This window comes from Phalacrocorax carbo, chromosome 1 (genome assembly GCF_963921805.1).
Source record: "Phalacrocorax carbo chromosome 1, bPhaCar2.1, whole genome shotgun sequence".
NCBI classification, from domain to species: Eukaryota; Metazoa; Chordata; class Aves; order Suliformes; family Phalacrocoracidae; genus Phalacrocorax; species Phalacrocorax carbo.
This window is the reverse complement of record NC_087513.1, coordinates 73,819,228-73,836,385: the sequence shown is the minus strand read 5'-3', so window position 1 is coordinate 73,836,385 and position 17,158 is coordinate 73,819,228. Positions and strand designations below refer to the sequence as shown.

The following is a 17,158-nucleotide window of genomic DNA, read 5'->3' as shown; positions in this document are numbered from 1 at the left end:
CTGGTACAGTACCTTGCTTTTGGGTGGAGGGCTGTTTGTGCTCTTGTCTGTGTGGATGCTGGTAGGGGATACAGCAGCACCAAGGTTGCCCTGGGGTATGCCAGGTATCTTGCCTCCCGGAGACACTTGCATTGCAGCAAGTTGGGCAGCATACAACTGCTGTAAAAACAAACAAACGAAAAAGGGAGGGGGGCAGGGAGAGAGAGAGGAGAGACATCATCAATAAATAAGTAATTTTCCCAAATCTTCTTCCACTGCAGATGATATATTTTCCTTCTGATGGGTATTTTTTATTTAACACACTGGTGTATTTCAAGACAAGAATTGTCATCTCAACTTTTGTGACTCATTCCTCAGAGGACGAATGACAGACGTCACCATGAGAAATGTCCCAGCTTCCCTGTGTCCAGGGATTCAAAACAAGGAAAAAAAGCCACTGAGCAATCTTTCCTTTCCTGAGATGACTTAAGTAGAACAGCATCTTCACCGATAATCTGCATCAACCCCTGTGAAATTCACGATTGATGTGTTGGTCTCTGTGTTACCACTTTACGTTTCTTTATCTTACTTGCTATGTTTGCCTTGTGTGCACAGGCTGTAAGGTGTTTGGGACAGGGAATGTCAAAATTTTGTTTAGCACTTACATTGAGAGTCCACTCTTGGTTGGCTTCTGGGGAACCACTACAGTCAATATAAATATACTCATATCAATGGTAATGTCCATTAGCAACTAGAAGCTCCAATTAAGACTAAGAACCCTTTCTGTGATAGATGCAAAGCAGATACACAGTGGGAATGTTTTTCTCTTCAAAGCTAAACCAGTAAGGCACTTTAAACACATATTTGATTATTAGCATGTGAATACTTATAATCACAGTCATCTGTTTAAAGTTAAGCACTACAGTAAGAATTTAATAGACAGAGGTCAAAAGCAGAGAGAAAACAGGCAAACCGGCAGTGCCTGGAAGCTCCTCTGACCTCCAAGTAAAAAAAGAGAAATACAGGAGAAAAAGGAAAAAGTAAACATGGTGGGCAAGAGAAGCAACAATTGCTGCTGCTTTCTGAACAGAGAGGAATTCAGGTGAAGCCAAATAGAAGTCAGATGTCTGAGAGAGCAGGTAGTGTCGTAACACGGGCTTTCCCTCCCTGGTCACAGTATCAGTTTCAAAGACTCATACTATGTATTATTTGTGCTTGGAGTACATGTCTAATGTGTAACACTGAACGATGGTGCTCTCCACCTGGAGGTGCTAACAGTGCTTCTGAAATGCAACGCAACAAGGGTTAATGTGCAGGAACATGGAAGTGGATGTGAAAAAACACGGGGGCTTCAAAATGATTAGTCTAAGAAGTCTTGTTAGTGGTGCTTAGTTGTTTTGCTGTTGTTTTTTAGTTAATGCTGATAAAAGAACAAAGGTCAGATTGGAGGGCACCAGGAAATGTTAACCCAAACCAGGAAGTTTGAAAGAGGAAAATGAGAATTCATTACAGGAGTATTCCACGTGGAGCTGTGCAAAAGGTAGAGAGGCACTGCTAATGTGAGTTCAGAGTATATAAGCTCTGTAGCAAACACTTGATCAAATGGGCAAGATTTACGGCTCCAAGTCTTGGACAACCCAGGACATTGTCCTGTGGTTCCCTCTACAAACTCTTCCCTTCACTGGTGCCCTTTCACGTAATTAAAAGTAACCCATTTCTGCTCTTTTAGGTGTAATCAGGCACCACGTTCTTACTTATTTCTTTTTCACTCTATTCTTTTCAGACTTTCTATTCTTTTCAGTTTTGAATCCTTTTTATTTCTTTTCTCTACTTTGATCACTGCTTGTTCCTTATTTTTCTGTACTTCTTAATAACCATTTATCCATCCCTTTCTGTTTAGTCTCTCTCTCTTTCCCTATCATCCATTCATTCATCCGTTCTCTCCTTGCCTCTTCCTTAAATTTATTTATTCATTTATTCTGTGTTACCCCCAGCAAGTCTGAGCCAAATAGATGCAAATCAACTATGGATAAAAGTCATCAAAAACAATCCAGCCACAAATCAGTCACAGATTCAAATGCATGTATTTATCAGTTGAAGTTCATATCCATTCATTCTTTCAAAAGAAGACTAAATCCAGCAGGGAGAAAGGAACAAGGATCTGTGTGAACCAGAAAAGAACTGTAGCAAGCCCCTGAAGGAAAGCCAAGCCAGTTTTACGTACTAATTAATGTATCAGAAGGGCAACAGTTGTTTAAGAAATAGGATACATGACTAGGGAACTGCTCAAACATAACCGGACTCTGGTGATGACAGAGCAGGTCTAGGGAAAGCGTTTCCTTTCCTTTTGCTCCCTATGGAAAAAAAATGACAAAATAAATTGAGGCAACTAGGGGCAAAAGACAAAAGAAAGTCAAACAGCCATCGAGCAGGAAAGGTTCAAGCTTGATGCTAATTTATATATTAGATATCAGAGAACACGTCTAGTCCATAAGTAGAGGTAGAAATAGCATAGTCAGTTTGGACACTTAGTAGTCCTGAACCAACAGGAGATCATTGACAGGCCATACCGGGACTGGCCTGTTGAGGACTGAGCCTCCCAGAAATTTCTGTGAGCCTTTGGGGAAGACTTTTCAAACAGAATCCTTACCCTTGAAAGAGGGAAATCTCTACCCTAAACATAGCTCTCAACCTTCTGTTCAGGTCCAAAGAGTGATCCAAAGAGTGCACTAAACTACATGAAATACATGCACAACTTGGTGTCTAAGAATCTGTACCATCTCACACCTATTCAGTGGTCACTGAGAAATGTGTTGGAAGCCATGGTTCCTCCACACAGTATTGTCATCAACCACCTTTTTGACAATACATGCAAAGCAGATGATGACTAAATAAGCATGGGGAATGAACGTCCTATGCAATAGCCCAGGAAAAAGCCGTATTTTATGGTGATAAATGGAATACATGGAATTTCAAATGCATGCCTTATTCTCAGTTCAGGGACGGACACACCTCAAGAGGGTGAAGCACACAGTATAGTGTGGAGTAATCTGAAGGAGGGGAGGAAGAAAAGCTATAAAGCCTTCATTCATGCTTTGTACAAACTTCTGTCCTCCTGTTATCAGATTCAACATCTCACCTCTATTTAATTCATTTTGAGAATTAAAAACAAACATTAAATAAAATCTTACAAGAGCTCCCTTGTTAGAATACCCTCTTAAAAAGTCCCTTCCTGCAACACAAACCAACTATTCTACTGAAAAGCAACATCAGGCTCAGCTCTAAAGTGAAAAACATGCAGCTTATGAAATTGCAAGGGTCTGAATCCTATTTCACCAGTAAGATTGCTCCTATATTCCACCCCCATTTCAAAAAAATGGACAGAAATATACAACATGCAGCACATTTCTTAGACCATCAATATTCTTGAGCTTTGACACTACTGAACTTCCCTGTTCATATGTAGTTGTTTTAAGACATGATGACTTTTAGCTTATACCCAAGGAAAGGGCAATGGTGTAACCAAGTGCTGTGAAACAAGACAGCTAAATGACAACAATTTATGCATTCATTTCACAGACAAACTGAACTCCAATGAAAGAACACTTCTACCCATGCTTCCCCAATAGAGTTTCAGATTTTGGAACAGTGTATGAATTGGTCTCTGTTGAAACATTCAACCATCATCTAAAATGCCCCCTTATACTTTTCACAGCAATGAAACCAAGACCTCAAAAAGCGCAATGAAAATTACGTTATTCCGTATCCCTGCTGAAATATACTCTTCTTGAGCTTCTTAATTTGTACCCCAGACAGAGAGACCTGAAGCCACTTCTGCTACCTTCAGCTAACCTAAAGGCTCAATCTCAAATTCTAGCACTTGAAGAGGGAATTTTTCTGCACTACAACTCATACAGGACTTTTAATCTATAGGGTCTTGACTGGTTAATTGTAACCAAGGCAGTCAGTTGAAATCAATGAAGCACTATTGCGTTAGACAAGTTTAATTTTGCTATACATAAATAAGGAGAATAGCCTGAATTTAACAAGATAGATAATACTTCAAGAAGGCAGAATTGGGCTTCTGAAAAGGCAATTAAAAAGTAACATCTATTGTTTGTTTATAACTAAATAGCTATGTTTCAGCTCCCCTGCCCATGCGCAATATTGCATGCCTTGTTAATGTTTCCTCATTAGCCTTATGAAAATCTGTATGGAAGCAAAATCATCAGAACAAAAGCACAATGTGATACACCTCAAAATGAGCAGAAGGTATAGTTATTTTTTTAATGTTGCCCCTCTGGTCTTGGGCTATTAAACAAAAATTACCCCTTCTCCCTAGGTCACCACCTAAGCCATTTACAATTCTTCCAATATATTAAGCAGAAATATTCAGCTGAACTCTCCAAGTGGACTAGCTCTAACAGCTCTTGACTTGATGACTGTAGTACATCAATAGCAAAGCCTTAAGGTTAGACTGGCTTTGAAAACTTTCTCCTTGGGCATTGTTACATGCTAACAATGCTTATCACTGCTTTGAGGGTACACTAAAAATGAATTCTTGTTCTATTAATACAGAAAATGAGAATGAGATTTAATAGCAATTTTAAAAAGGGTTGAACAAAATGTTAGCAATTACTTAGCCAGAGATAGCTGATTCAAGCATCTATACACATTTCGATTATGGTATTATCTCTTATTAAAATATTTTTATTAGTTAACAGTAGAGATTAAGAGCTGTTATTTAAAAAAAAAAAAACAAAACCAAAACAAACAACCCAGGAAGAGAGACAGGCGGTACTGGAAACCAAATCAGTTACTGCAATAAATTTGTTTCTGATATAAACTAGTTTTTCAGTGGAGTTACCACAGCGATGAATTTACAAACCACTGTGCTTAAATGTTTGAACTGTTGACTGATCCAACACTTCAATTTCTTTGTCATTCTGAGACCCATCATTAAAAATATACACATGAATGGCCCTGTTCTTTGATTTTTGCATAATCTGGGGGAAAAAGTGGTATCAGTTGAGAGTCTCCCATTCAGAATACATGAATTTCATTTACTTCACCTCAAATTTTATGCTTATATAAGACATGCAAAGTGATTACAGCAGAAAGAATTAATTTTGGATCTGTTCAGGTGTTTTTTTTTTATTTTAAAAAAAGGACACAAGGAATTAGAAAGAAAAAGGAATGCACTTAAAACAAACATTTAAAATATATCGCACTGTAAGATAGGTTTTTAAAGGTAGTGGCAACATAGAGAGTAACTACAGAAATTAGAATTCAAACTGCACTCATCAGTGATTGGTAGCAATGTTTTCTAGATCTTCTATGAAAAAAGTTCCTCATTCCATACCTGAAAGGTACAAATGCCAGATTTTCATCTTTTCTGTGTTTGAGTTTCCTTCAAAGATTTTTAGTCAAACATTTCAAAGGGACACACTAATTTGTACATTCAAAATGTAACTTCAGCAAAGGCTTTAAAGTGCCATGTTTGCACCAACTGGAAGATTTTCAGAAAACAAAGATAATATGTGAACACAAATTCAGTAAGTTCTTTTAAAACCTTGCCCAAAGAACCCATTGCAAGGTGAATTTTACTCGGCTTCAGTGCCTGAGTTTGCTAGCTTTCACTTTGGGCTAATTTGAGGTAAGCACAATATAGCTTGAGACCTTGAGATGCACTTAAGAGTATTTTGGTTTGATTTGGTTTTATTTTATTTTATTGTGTTCTTTAGAATTCTGAACAGAGTTGGATAATTATTACTATTCTACCTAGCGTGTCTTTATCACACCCATTTCCTAAAAGAAATTGCCCTGGCTCCCAGTGATGAGGTAGCCATATGTCCCACAGAGACTCTTTCTGGCAGGGGACCTTGCCTGAACTAGTGTTCCCTTTATTCACCAAGTAAAAAATAGCAAGCTGGATGAATTTGCCCGAAAATTGTGGACCACACAGAGACTAGAGAAATACGCTAAATGTTGAAAAGCTACACTGTTCTTTCCTGTAGCCACAGAAACCCGCTAACTTCCTTTGAAAACTCCCATCCTAGCTTTGCTCTGTATTTAGCTTAAGGGAGGAAGAGAGGTAAGTAAATCATGAATCAAGGAACAAAAATAAATATTTGAAAGTTAAGACTGGGTAAATTAATAGATAAGTAATATGCTGCTTTTAATCAGAGAGCATCGGTAACACTGGAAAGAACTGCCTAGAGAAATGGTGGATTTTGATTCTTGATGTTTCAGTCAAGATCAGATCTGTTTCTGGAAGATCAACTTTAAACAAAGAGTTTATTATGCCCAATAATATTTTACATCTTGTTTTGTCAGACTAGACAATCTAATAGTCTCTCTAGCCTTAAAAAAACTGAGACTTAGAAAGAAACATTAAGAAAAACAAGTTCTCATTAGAAAAACTGTAAAGCATTCACAAACAGAACAAGGCTTCATTTATACACTTCTTGCATGCAAGTTACAAGCACAGCCTTGTAACCACCATCTCTCTCATAGTAGAAAAACATCACTTTTAGAATCAGTAACCACAAGTCTCCATAAAATACGATTCTGGTAGCTGATCTCGAGGGTTCCAGGCCCACAGCCCTTATTCATGAGAATAATCTCACTGTAGTTAACAGGACCGCTTTGCCCATGCCAGGCTGAATGCACTAGTTCTTTTCTCATCTGGAACTTCCATGGTATGATCAACTGGGGATCCTTTGCCTGCAGAAACAAGGCTGGAGTCCAGGACACTGAAAAACTGCATGAGCTTTAAGTCTGCATTTGAAGTAATAAAGACTTCCATCATCACTGCAGTACATTCAAAACAATGCTTGCTTTGCTTGTAAAACAGTGGATAAAGCAAAAAAAACCATATAGGTACAGTTTATGGCAGCTCTGAGTTTTGTTAGAAACTAATGTAATTTCAATGGACAGGACAAACAATTTAGCTAAAGTACAACTATATTTGTATTTAGATTAGCTTCTATGGGAAAGACGCTAACTAACCATAACACTCTACAAATGTTAAGAAATTTGGTTTTCCTTGAAAAGCAGTCTTTAATTCCGTCAATGGATAAATGCCATTCAAATATTAGCAAGGTGAGGATCAGTGCCCATGACATCAACTGACTGTTCCTGGTGACACAGGAAAACTGTAGGAAGCTCCTGATTAGAGCCTAGACCTCATGGCTCCTTTGTCCCATGCCTTAACAAGAAGACAATCCTTCTACAGGATGTAACTGTAGGAACTTATCAATAGACACTTCCTATCAGAGGCTAACAAGATCTGTTAGTTTCTGTGATAAAATATCATTGTAAACTGCATGTTTAAGATTGGCTGCTCTTTACAAATGAAGAGTTTTTAACTGGAAAACTGCCCAAATGGCCTACATATTCATACATACCATGTTCACACCATATGACAGTAATTGAAATAGAGTGACTATATGGAATGCATATTGGAGAGGAAACTTGATAATGTCTTCTGGAAAAAGCTTGTTGGATGAAATGTTGCAGATGAACAGTGTCTCCTTCAAGGAAAGTAATTAATATTGCACGTATTAAAAAAAATATATAATCTGGCAAAAATTTATGCCTATAGTTTGTTACGCAGCACCAGAATATAATGTGTTCTTGCTGAGATTACTACTATTTATTTTTATGCCAACAGAACTTTTTTTTAGGAAAAAAGATAAAAGGATGTCTTTAAAGGACATACTTTTGACAGCATACTCCTTAAGGAGTATACAGTAAGATGGGCGGTGGTAACGTAGAAGACCAACAAACATAAGGGATGTGTAACTTAGGAAGACGGGGCATTTGTTTTGTAAACTGCATTCCCTGTATCAGTGACTATTCTGTAATGAAGAATAGAGCTGACTATTCTGTAATGAAGATGAAGTGTTTGTATTAAGGTTCCACATGGAGACTTCTGCCCCAGTACAGCTTTTCCAGATTAGAAGCTTGAAGTCAGTAAAGTGGCCCAGACATTACACTCTTGCAGGAAAAAACTCACTACTGCCTATTTGTTTACCACAAGTATGTTTCCCAAGAGCTTATTTTTTGATATATCCAGATTTTTGGCAACTAACTCAGAGCACCTGACTCCAGTAAGTGTAATTTCCCATTTGAGAGAACAAAATGCTATGAGTGGCCATTTGACAAAATACTTATTTCATATTACATTGCTTTACTTGGCTGGTACTGTATATAATCATTCATTGTTATCCATTAAGTGACTAGAGTAGTTAATAAGCAAACACTGCCAGCAGAATTACTGTAAATAAGGTTCTATATATTTCAGATTGCTGAGCTATAATTAAGGCATTTCACTATTTTATACACATCTCCTTAAGTGACTCTTTCTCCAGTTTTTATTTATAGATTTTCTGTTTGCATTTTAAGTTGTTGTATTCAACAGGGAATTAAGTCAGGAGAACTGTGTGCCTGCTTTAGGACTGATACTGAATTAATTACTTCAAATCTTAATACTGTTTCTCCTGAAGTTAAGTGCAGAGCTCATGGTAGAAAGATTAAGGTCAATTGCATTTCTTATTTTGAGAACATGGATTTGCTCACTTGAATGCTGATATGGTATCAGGTTCTTATATCTTGATGATTGTAAGATTTCTCAGTGACTTGTCCCTCCTCTTCTTCAGGAATAAAGTAGTGAAACAGGTATTTTGAAGTACATGTGGACTACAGCACTCAGCCTGCTCTTTTGTGACAAGCTGTGTTATGAAGAGTCCTAAAATACTGAAGTCCCTCCTTAAAGGTAGCAGAAGGATGATAATCACCTCCCAGAAGCAACAGTGTCATATTACCAAATAATAGTGTGTGGGAGGGGACAAGAAAGAAATTAAACAACAAAATAAGTTGAAAAAATTTCACTTGGATATTTTTCCCAGTATACTTCCTAAAGCTCCCCCATGATTATATCTTCATGTGTTAATTATGATATCAAACAGTGGAATTAGAAACATATTCTTTCTACTCTGTTTCCCTCTTGACATTAAGAATATTTCTGAACCTGAAGTACCATGCAATTGTATCTGTTGTCCTTGGAAGTATAAATTAACATTGTTCCTCGGTTATCTGACATGTACAGGAGCTCAATGACATCTACTCAGCTCGTTTGAAAGCTTAATTTGCTCTTTGAACTGAGTTGTATTATGTGGTCAAAGGGTCTGGATAAAGGCACAGGAGACAGAAAGTGACAAACTTAGTCCATCGTAAGCAACTTTCAACAGAGCTCACTTTCACAAGTGCAGAGAGCCACAGCTACTCTCTTCCAGTTTGGGTAGAGATGAAAGAATGTGACATTTGTGTCTTAAAGGGGAACTAAGGACTGCATTTGAGCCGCTTCCCTTGTGCCAAGCCTCCCTGAAAAGAACACATAAAGGAGGAAGTACGGGTAGAAGAAGAATATTCAAAGGGAGGGACTGGTGATGGATAGACCATCTGAGCTGCAGAAGAAACCGTACTTATTCCAAGAGCTAAACTAAACAAATTGATTCCTAGAATAGTCCTGAAGAAATTTTTTCCCTTTCCCTTTTTCCTTAGCAGGAAGCACTAATAGGATGTAACATTCAGCTGCAGCAGTTATATTATTTTATTTTTGGAGGTGAAGAAAGTAGAGTAAGGTTATTATTTTGGGGGAGAAGAACGTCAGTGCTGCAGTGCTAGCTTTCCAGATAAGGGTTTCTGTACTGAAGAAGACTTTCAAATAAGTCCTATTAGAGTTCAACAGGAATCCCTTTACCTTTAATGTCATTCTTGTTTGTATTCACTGCTTACATGCTCATTACCAAAGTCCTCAGAAAGCTGACAAGTCCTACCTCGTCCTATGGGATCCCGTTGAGAAGACACGGTATCAATACAGGGCACCAGTTCACCTTCCCAGCAGCATGCTCTGATCCCTTTCCGTAAGAGCAGAATATGTGACAAGAACTGTGAAAAGCTCCAGCTCATATGTACTTTTCCTTTGGTTTTAACCCACATGGACTCCCCTCTTCTTCTAAAACACAGTATTAGTGTTTGAGGTGTTACTAAAGACAAAGCTTGCACAAAAGGTCAATCAGACTTTTTAGACCTGTAGGGAAACTAATTCCAACCAAGCACGCAGAAATCGGCCTAACTTTGATCGAGAATGTTTTGAGCCTCACTGAATCAGAGCAAATCTGATTTGTTTCAAACCAGAAACCAGCTGAATTTCGCTGTGGTCAGATTCCTCCTAATGTTCTCAACAGTGAGTACTATCCACTTTAAACTCACTGAAATGCCTCACTGCAAACTAACCCCATTGCTCTAAGCTGGATACCTTAGATGCTTAGAAAAACAAATGCATGCTTTGTTGACCTGGGATGCTTGAGGTTAGGAGACGACAGGGTACAAAAAGTGTGTGGAGAGAACCATTATTTGTTAACAAAATTGCTGAGGAGAGCTGAGAGGGTAGAAAAGCCCTCCACTAATTTCATTATTTTGGAGTTTGCTACATTATATAAAAGTCTCCCTTTAGCAAAAATAAATAGCAGAAACAACTCAATAGCTGTTCAATCTTTTTACTCTTTGAGTTTTCGATAAAAATGGGTGTGGTCTGTAAAACTCCCCCTCCAATGGAGCCCATAAAACTCCAGAGAGCCTGAAACCTCTGTGAAGCTTTGGCAAACTTCTCAGGAAATAACATAAGAAGCTGTTTTCTGGTTCATCTCATTATTTCCATGCTTACACTGATGTAATGGGAAGAGTGACACTTTGCATATTCCATTAGGACATGTACAGAAGTTTAATTCTTAATTCTTAGAGACTTTGTTCCCCCCAAAGCGGTCTCCGAAAACATCTAAAATCCCTCAGGATTCAGTTACTGACTCTCACTACAATGAAACCGCAAACACTAAGGTCCAATGACACTGCATGGTCAGACTTCAGCCCACGCATGGAAAGCCTTAAATCTAGCCTGAAACTCACGCTAATATGCCTCTTTTGGCACATGCAGTACTCAAGGTTTAAGAAGCTGTAGGCTCAACATGATTGAAGGTCAAAGGGAATTACATCTTTAACTTTTATGTTCCTCACATGCTACGCAACCCAAGCACAAGAGGAGCTTGTATGATGAACTTTGGAACCTTATATTTAGCTAAGAGGAATATGATGGCTGCTCCTAGGTTTACCAATCCATATGGATAACAAAGAGCTGCTGGAGCATCATATTCCCATATCAGGTGTGAGCCTTCTACTTCTTAGTATCAACCTGACCAAGGGAAATGCAAGCTTCTCCATATTTCTTCATTGCCACCCTTTCATCCTGAAAGTTGTTAAGTCCCAGACTCTGCCAGCTTACCTGGGTTACCCTATGGAAGCACCCTCTCTCTCTTTCAACTCACAGCACTTCGCTGTTAAATCTAGAGGGAGTGAATGCGGAAATACCTATCTCTGAACTCCTGTTTTCAGGCAAAATGATGCCATTCATTGGCAACAGGGCTGTATCCTTTAACTCATCTCTTAAAGGGTCCTCCATAGTCACATATTCTACAACCAGTGATGTGCACTACATTATAACTACTAACCTAGTAGTAACTAGCTCTATAATCTGTTAGTACATCTGATCCATCCATGACTATTTATTAAAGTTGTTTTTCACAGTTTGAGGTACTGAGTAAATTTAAAAAAAAAAAGGACACAAAAACTGTAGACTCTTGAGTGAAAATTGTGCTTTTCGAAAACTGTCCCCTGCACACAAATTTTTAGTATGGATTTTTTTATAACATAAAGGTGGATCTGCTTGTCTGAAAACACTGAATACTGAAATTAGTGTGCATGCTTAGGAAACATTTTTCAATTGTTAATAATGTGGCTGGGCTAATCCGTATTTTAAATTGCTCATCTGGAAATTTGGATTAGGAAGGAAAAAACAGCAATTTTTATGTTTTTGAGAGCAGTACCAAAACACTAAACTCTCTTCAATTCAAAACAACAGCCAAAATTGATGTAAAATCAAATTTTACATTGCTTCTGGCTGAGTAGTTGTCTGTAAAGCAGAAGGGGTGGGAGTACCAAAGAGTTTGCAAAGGAAATACCGAGAAGCTCTTAACTGTAGTCACACTAACAAGAGCTGCTATCATGAAGTAATAACATTATCCAGAAATCTTTGTTCATTACCTCATTCCTAATTCCATCTAATTTCACTTGAGTTACTTCTGTCTGATGATGGGGTTAACAAGCGAGGAGGTGTTTGAGTGGGTGTGAATTAGGGGTGCTTCTAAAATAGAAGCTATTTTAACAGTTCTGTGTTTAATTTAGTCTGAAGCTCTGTAATTTTTTTTCAGGTAAAATACTCACATGTTCCAAGGCTAACACTGACTTTGGCAGAGCACAGATAATACCTAGACATTCATATTACACAAAGTATTACAGAGGGACTTGTGCGACTATTCCTTTTCTCTCTCCACCATTCTACTCACAAGTCTAATATAGCAGGAATGCTAACGCTTTAATTTCCTGCAGTCAGAAGTTTTCCTCAAAAATTTGGATATTTACAGTGACCATGACAGAAAACATTGCTGATAGCTTCTCTCCCCCCATCCCTGTACTCCACAAGCCATCTTCACATACCGCACAGCAATCCATTACAATATGTTCTAACATCTGCCTCCTCATATGATGTACGACCTATTTGATTGACCCTTTTTATCCTGCTCCAAGACTGGCTGTTCATTACAGTGGGAGGGTGAACAGTACTCATTGCTTCTTCGGTTAGCAACTGGTAAATATATCTCCATTTGGGAAAGACTGGGAATGTCAAGCAGGGATCCTCCTTGCTTCTCTCCGTATAGCAACGATCCACTCCATACAGTGCCTCCCTTTATCGCTAATTACGTGTCACATTTCAATCCAGAACCGGGAAGGTCTCTTGTGGGCCCTCCCATCTATCGCTAATATATCAAACATTTCTGCCAATTAAATTTTTCCATGACAAGTATTAACATTACCCAATGTTTGTGAGTCCAGCGTGGGAAGCATGAATAATGCAAGAAACAGTACAGTCCTCCATTACGCAGGGACACATCTTGTTTTTGCCAAAGTCAGCAACTATAAAGCATCTCTCAACTTCTCCAGTTAGTATCATGGCATAATACAGGCTTTTGGTCAAAGTGATCATATTCACTACAATAAAAGGAGCATGTAAGGTAACATAAAAGCACTTCCCAATTTTGCAGGCATTAAATACAATCCTTATGCTCACCATCTATACCTCCATCATGTATTTAACAACACTGATGTACTTTAGGACCACTGTTGGTTGTCCAAAGTCATCTGGCATGAAAGGGAACGAATACGGCAATGAAAACATAGGGAAGCAACATACTGACCAGCACAATGGGATATCTCCTCTTCCCAAGGATGGAAAACTCAACAGACTTAGGGAAGCTACATATATTTGGTGGTTAAAAAGTTGCCTGCTCTGACTCTACCTCAGTGTCTTTCACAAATTCCAAGAGAAACATGAAATCAGTTGGCCTTGAGGCTCCATGTCCCACGAGCAATCACAGAATTATTCTGATTTTATTGTCCACTGTTACTTGCTTACTAACTGGAATTGCTTGGGCAAATGAAAAAGGAAACTGAAGCATGGTAGAAAAGTACACGCAGTGGGGATAAGTGGAGAATCCACCTGACTAGGTCTTAGCTGATCATCCTCAGCTCCCTTTATAAAAACGAGAATGGAACCTGCAACTTTAGGCCAGATGAATTATACATGTTAGGCATCCATGGCTAAAGATGATTCTCGTTCTACCATCCTGAGTACAAACCAGGAAGAAAACTAGCTCGCCTGTGCTCAGCACATCTATGTAATTTTTTTAATTTTGTGTTAGCAGCTGAATTTTTTAAGGTGAAATATATCCACCCTCTCTGAAGTTCATGAAAAATACACATTTCCCTTTTTCTTGTTACACAAGTAAGATGGAAAGTGACTTTATCTTCCTCAAAGCTGTGCAACTGGTAAGGCATACAGCTACATTTTCAGCACAGGACATGTGGGAAAGGGCATATAACTCGCCCAAAGTTGCCTGCAGATTACTCTGGATTTGTGTAGAGAACATATATGCTAACATAAAGTGGAGTGTGAACCCAAGGAAAATGAAGACAAACACTGACAGCTGGCCAATCTTGCCCTTCTTTACTGTGTTTGCCTCAAATATAGTATGTTTGTAAGAATGTGTGAAATACTTCTGAAAATACCAGTTATACTCCATTTAGTTTTAGAAGCAAAGGAACATACAATTTACAATCCTCTTCAGAAGGAACTGATTTACTAAAATTCATGGAGAGACGTCAGCAAATTCCCAGGAGTTAGATACCGAACTTGTTCAGTATCTTGCAAATTTTGGAACACGGGTGTTTCATTCTGATTTTTTTTCTCATACGTCCAAGGTTACACTCATTTTATATAATGATTTATTTCTAAATTTTATTTTCATTTTAATGTTCCAAAAAGAATCAGACCAATGCTTATACCATATAATTCTTCCAACAGTGGGGTGTTACCACATTTCAGGACACTGACCACCAACTGCAACTTCTTTTTCCAACCAAGATAGGATGTAGACAAGGGAATCTCTGCTGCCCGCATCCCAATGGCAACTGGCAGACAGCCTCTCTCATCCTCCTCTTAGGGAATTTTGAGGAGGAGATTCAAACCGTTAGGATACAATGGACATAGGCTGCATGGCTCATCCCCAATTAAGTAAGACCAATCATGATAAGATAGATCTTTGTCCTTCAAATATACTTCTATTATGCAACTCTGAGCCCTGTCCCCAGTATTTAATATACTGCAAGCATGCAAAGGATCCACTGGAGCTTCCCATTGCTGCAGAAATAAGAGCTCTGCCTGGAAGACAACAGTCATCTTGAAAGGCCTTTTGCTTCAATTTACTGTGTAGGAGGATTATATCGATTTTAATGAGCTTAGGGTAAGTAACGTCCTCTAGGACGTACATCACAGATTTTCCTCGTAAGTCTGAAAATATCTTACCTTCCCGTATTGTTTATGAATAGTGTCATTGTCCAAATTGTTTCCCTTAGATGTTCTCATAGACGACACCTATCAGTGTCATCACTGACAGCTTTTTAGACTTTTGGCCCTCCCTGAAAGTAAAGCATTATATAAACTGTAGTTTGTTTTGACTAACAAGACTGGTATGAAATGTTCAGGGACAGTAAAATGTGTACTAGCAGGATTAATTGGCATTTGCAGACATGGGGGAATCACTTGTTTTAGACTTCCACAGTTAACTGCAACCTCTTTAAACTGAATTGCCATTTCTGCAGTAGCAGCAACAAGCAACTCCAAAGATGGTATCTATTCTCATTGGTCTAGAGGATATCTAAGAAGTTGTCAGTGGTATTATCCTTCCTCTCTCTCCCCCCTGCTTGTCTTCCATATTCCGATGCCTGTTTATGAGCTCAGCTGTCATTCTTTGCACCAGGGAAAGATAGATGGGACACACCAACCCCAACCTAAGTGACCTTTGGATGTGACAAGATTTTTAGGTCAGTCCCGCTAAATGGAAGCCTTGGTGTATCGAGGCTCGCCTCAGGGTGAAATTTCCAGTGAATTTATTATCTCCCAATGCCCTTTGGACTGCTTCCCACCATCAAACACCATGGCAGCACTCGGAACAGGAAGAAATACATTAACTGGAATCTGATCGTTTTAAAAGGTTACAGCTGCCCAAATATAATTTAATTTCATACTTGCCCTTTGAGGGTTTGGTGTATATTTTCATTTTATGACTGCAAATGATAAAGCTCTTAAGATTCCAGGCAATAAAAAGGAAAAGGGGGGAGAAAGTATTTTAAGGGTTAGAAGTCTATTCAGTTCATAGTCAATGAGCAAGGTGACAAATCAGCTTTTTTTTTTTTTAAATCTAACATTTCCTCGGTTTTTTTATTATTAATTTCTTTCTACACTTGATGGTGAACAATACCTTTTAGTGAAATCAAACCCGTAATGCCACTTTTGATGTGTAAGCACCTACCTATCCTACATCCATTAAGGACCTGATTCAGAACAGCAATTAACATGAAGTGAAATGAAGCTACGTGAATGAAGTGATGCAAAAAAACCAAAAAAAATCAATCAGACTTAAGAAAATGCTTAAATATAAGCATAATACTTTTGAGTTTTAACTGGGTAGGCCATGGCTCATTTTAGAATCTCTTCTTCTCTATCTTCTTCTATCTGAGCTCAAGTAATGTATACAAGTTCATCTACGCACGCCCACACAGTATGATAAAAATCAGGGTACTGAACACTGCTTTTGGGGCAGCGTTCAATTTGGTTAGAGTCCCACACCTGTGCAATAATGAAATTCTAATGCATGAGTACACGGGGTATGACATTCTAGTACACAACACAAAATGGTGGGAAATTATGCTCATTCTTTTTTTTTTTTCCCACTTAAAGTAAAAGCAAGCACTATGCTTTGAAATACAACCTACCACACAAACGTGAGCTTGGCCAGCTTGAACTAGAGGTAGGAAATCCTGAGTACTCATGTCTTTCACTGTATCCAGTGCAAAATGAGTTACCAAATGAACGCCACCTCACCATCAAATATTCTGATGTAATTTTGACGACTGTTTCCACAAAACAAATCATGGGGAAAATAAAACAGCTGTGGAAAGGAGAAAGGATTAAGTGTGAATGCCACACATCCTATTTTCAAAGCCACCGTAGGAAATTTATTATTGCTGGGCTCCCAAATCCCTTCAGGTCTCTTCAAAAATCTTACCCAAACTTATACTGATATATACTGTCTGAACTACTTTTACCACCAATGTATCAGACCAGTATATAGCAAGAAGCAAGGCCGCCAGGATAATGGGAATGGGCTGAGCAGGGTTGATTGGCCTAAAAGGAACGATATTCCAAGGCAGCTATTGGTGACACAGCAGGACAGTGAGTTAAAGGCAAGCTATACGTACATGACATACATGTTTAGGGTAAGCACCCTAAACATCAATAAGCCCTGAGTTTTTAAAGTAAAGATTGGAATATTGAACCAATACCAATGCAGGACTGCTGTGGAGAAAGTAAGAGATATTTAAGCACAGTTTAACCTACTACAAAATGTAGCACGCCTATATTAGTGCTTCTGTTGCGGATTTT

The 17,158-nt window shown here is 38.4% G+C and overlaps 1 protein-coding gene across 16 annotated transcripts in view; it reads right to left on the bottom strand.

Annotated features, from left to right (window-relative positions):
* Window positions 1-17,158, bottom strand: part of SOX5 (SRY-box transcription factor 5) — a 722,172-nt gene that overhangs the window by 60,460 nt on the left and 644,554 nt on the right. For all 16 annotated transcript variants that reach the window (XM_064459677.1, XM_064459668.1, XM_064459692.1 and 13 more), the window contains one exon: window positions 13-159. In XM_064459677.1, coding sequence (XP_064315747.1) covers window positions 13-159 — 147 coding nt within the window. The remainder of the gene's footprint in view (window positions 1-12; window positions 160-17,158) is intronic.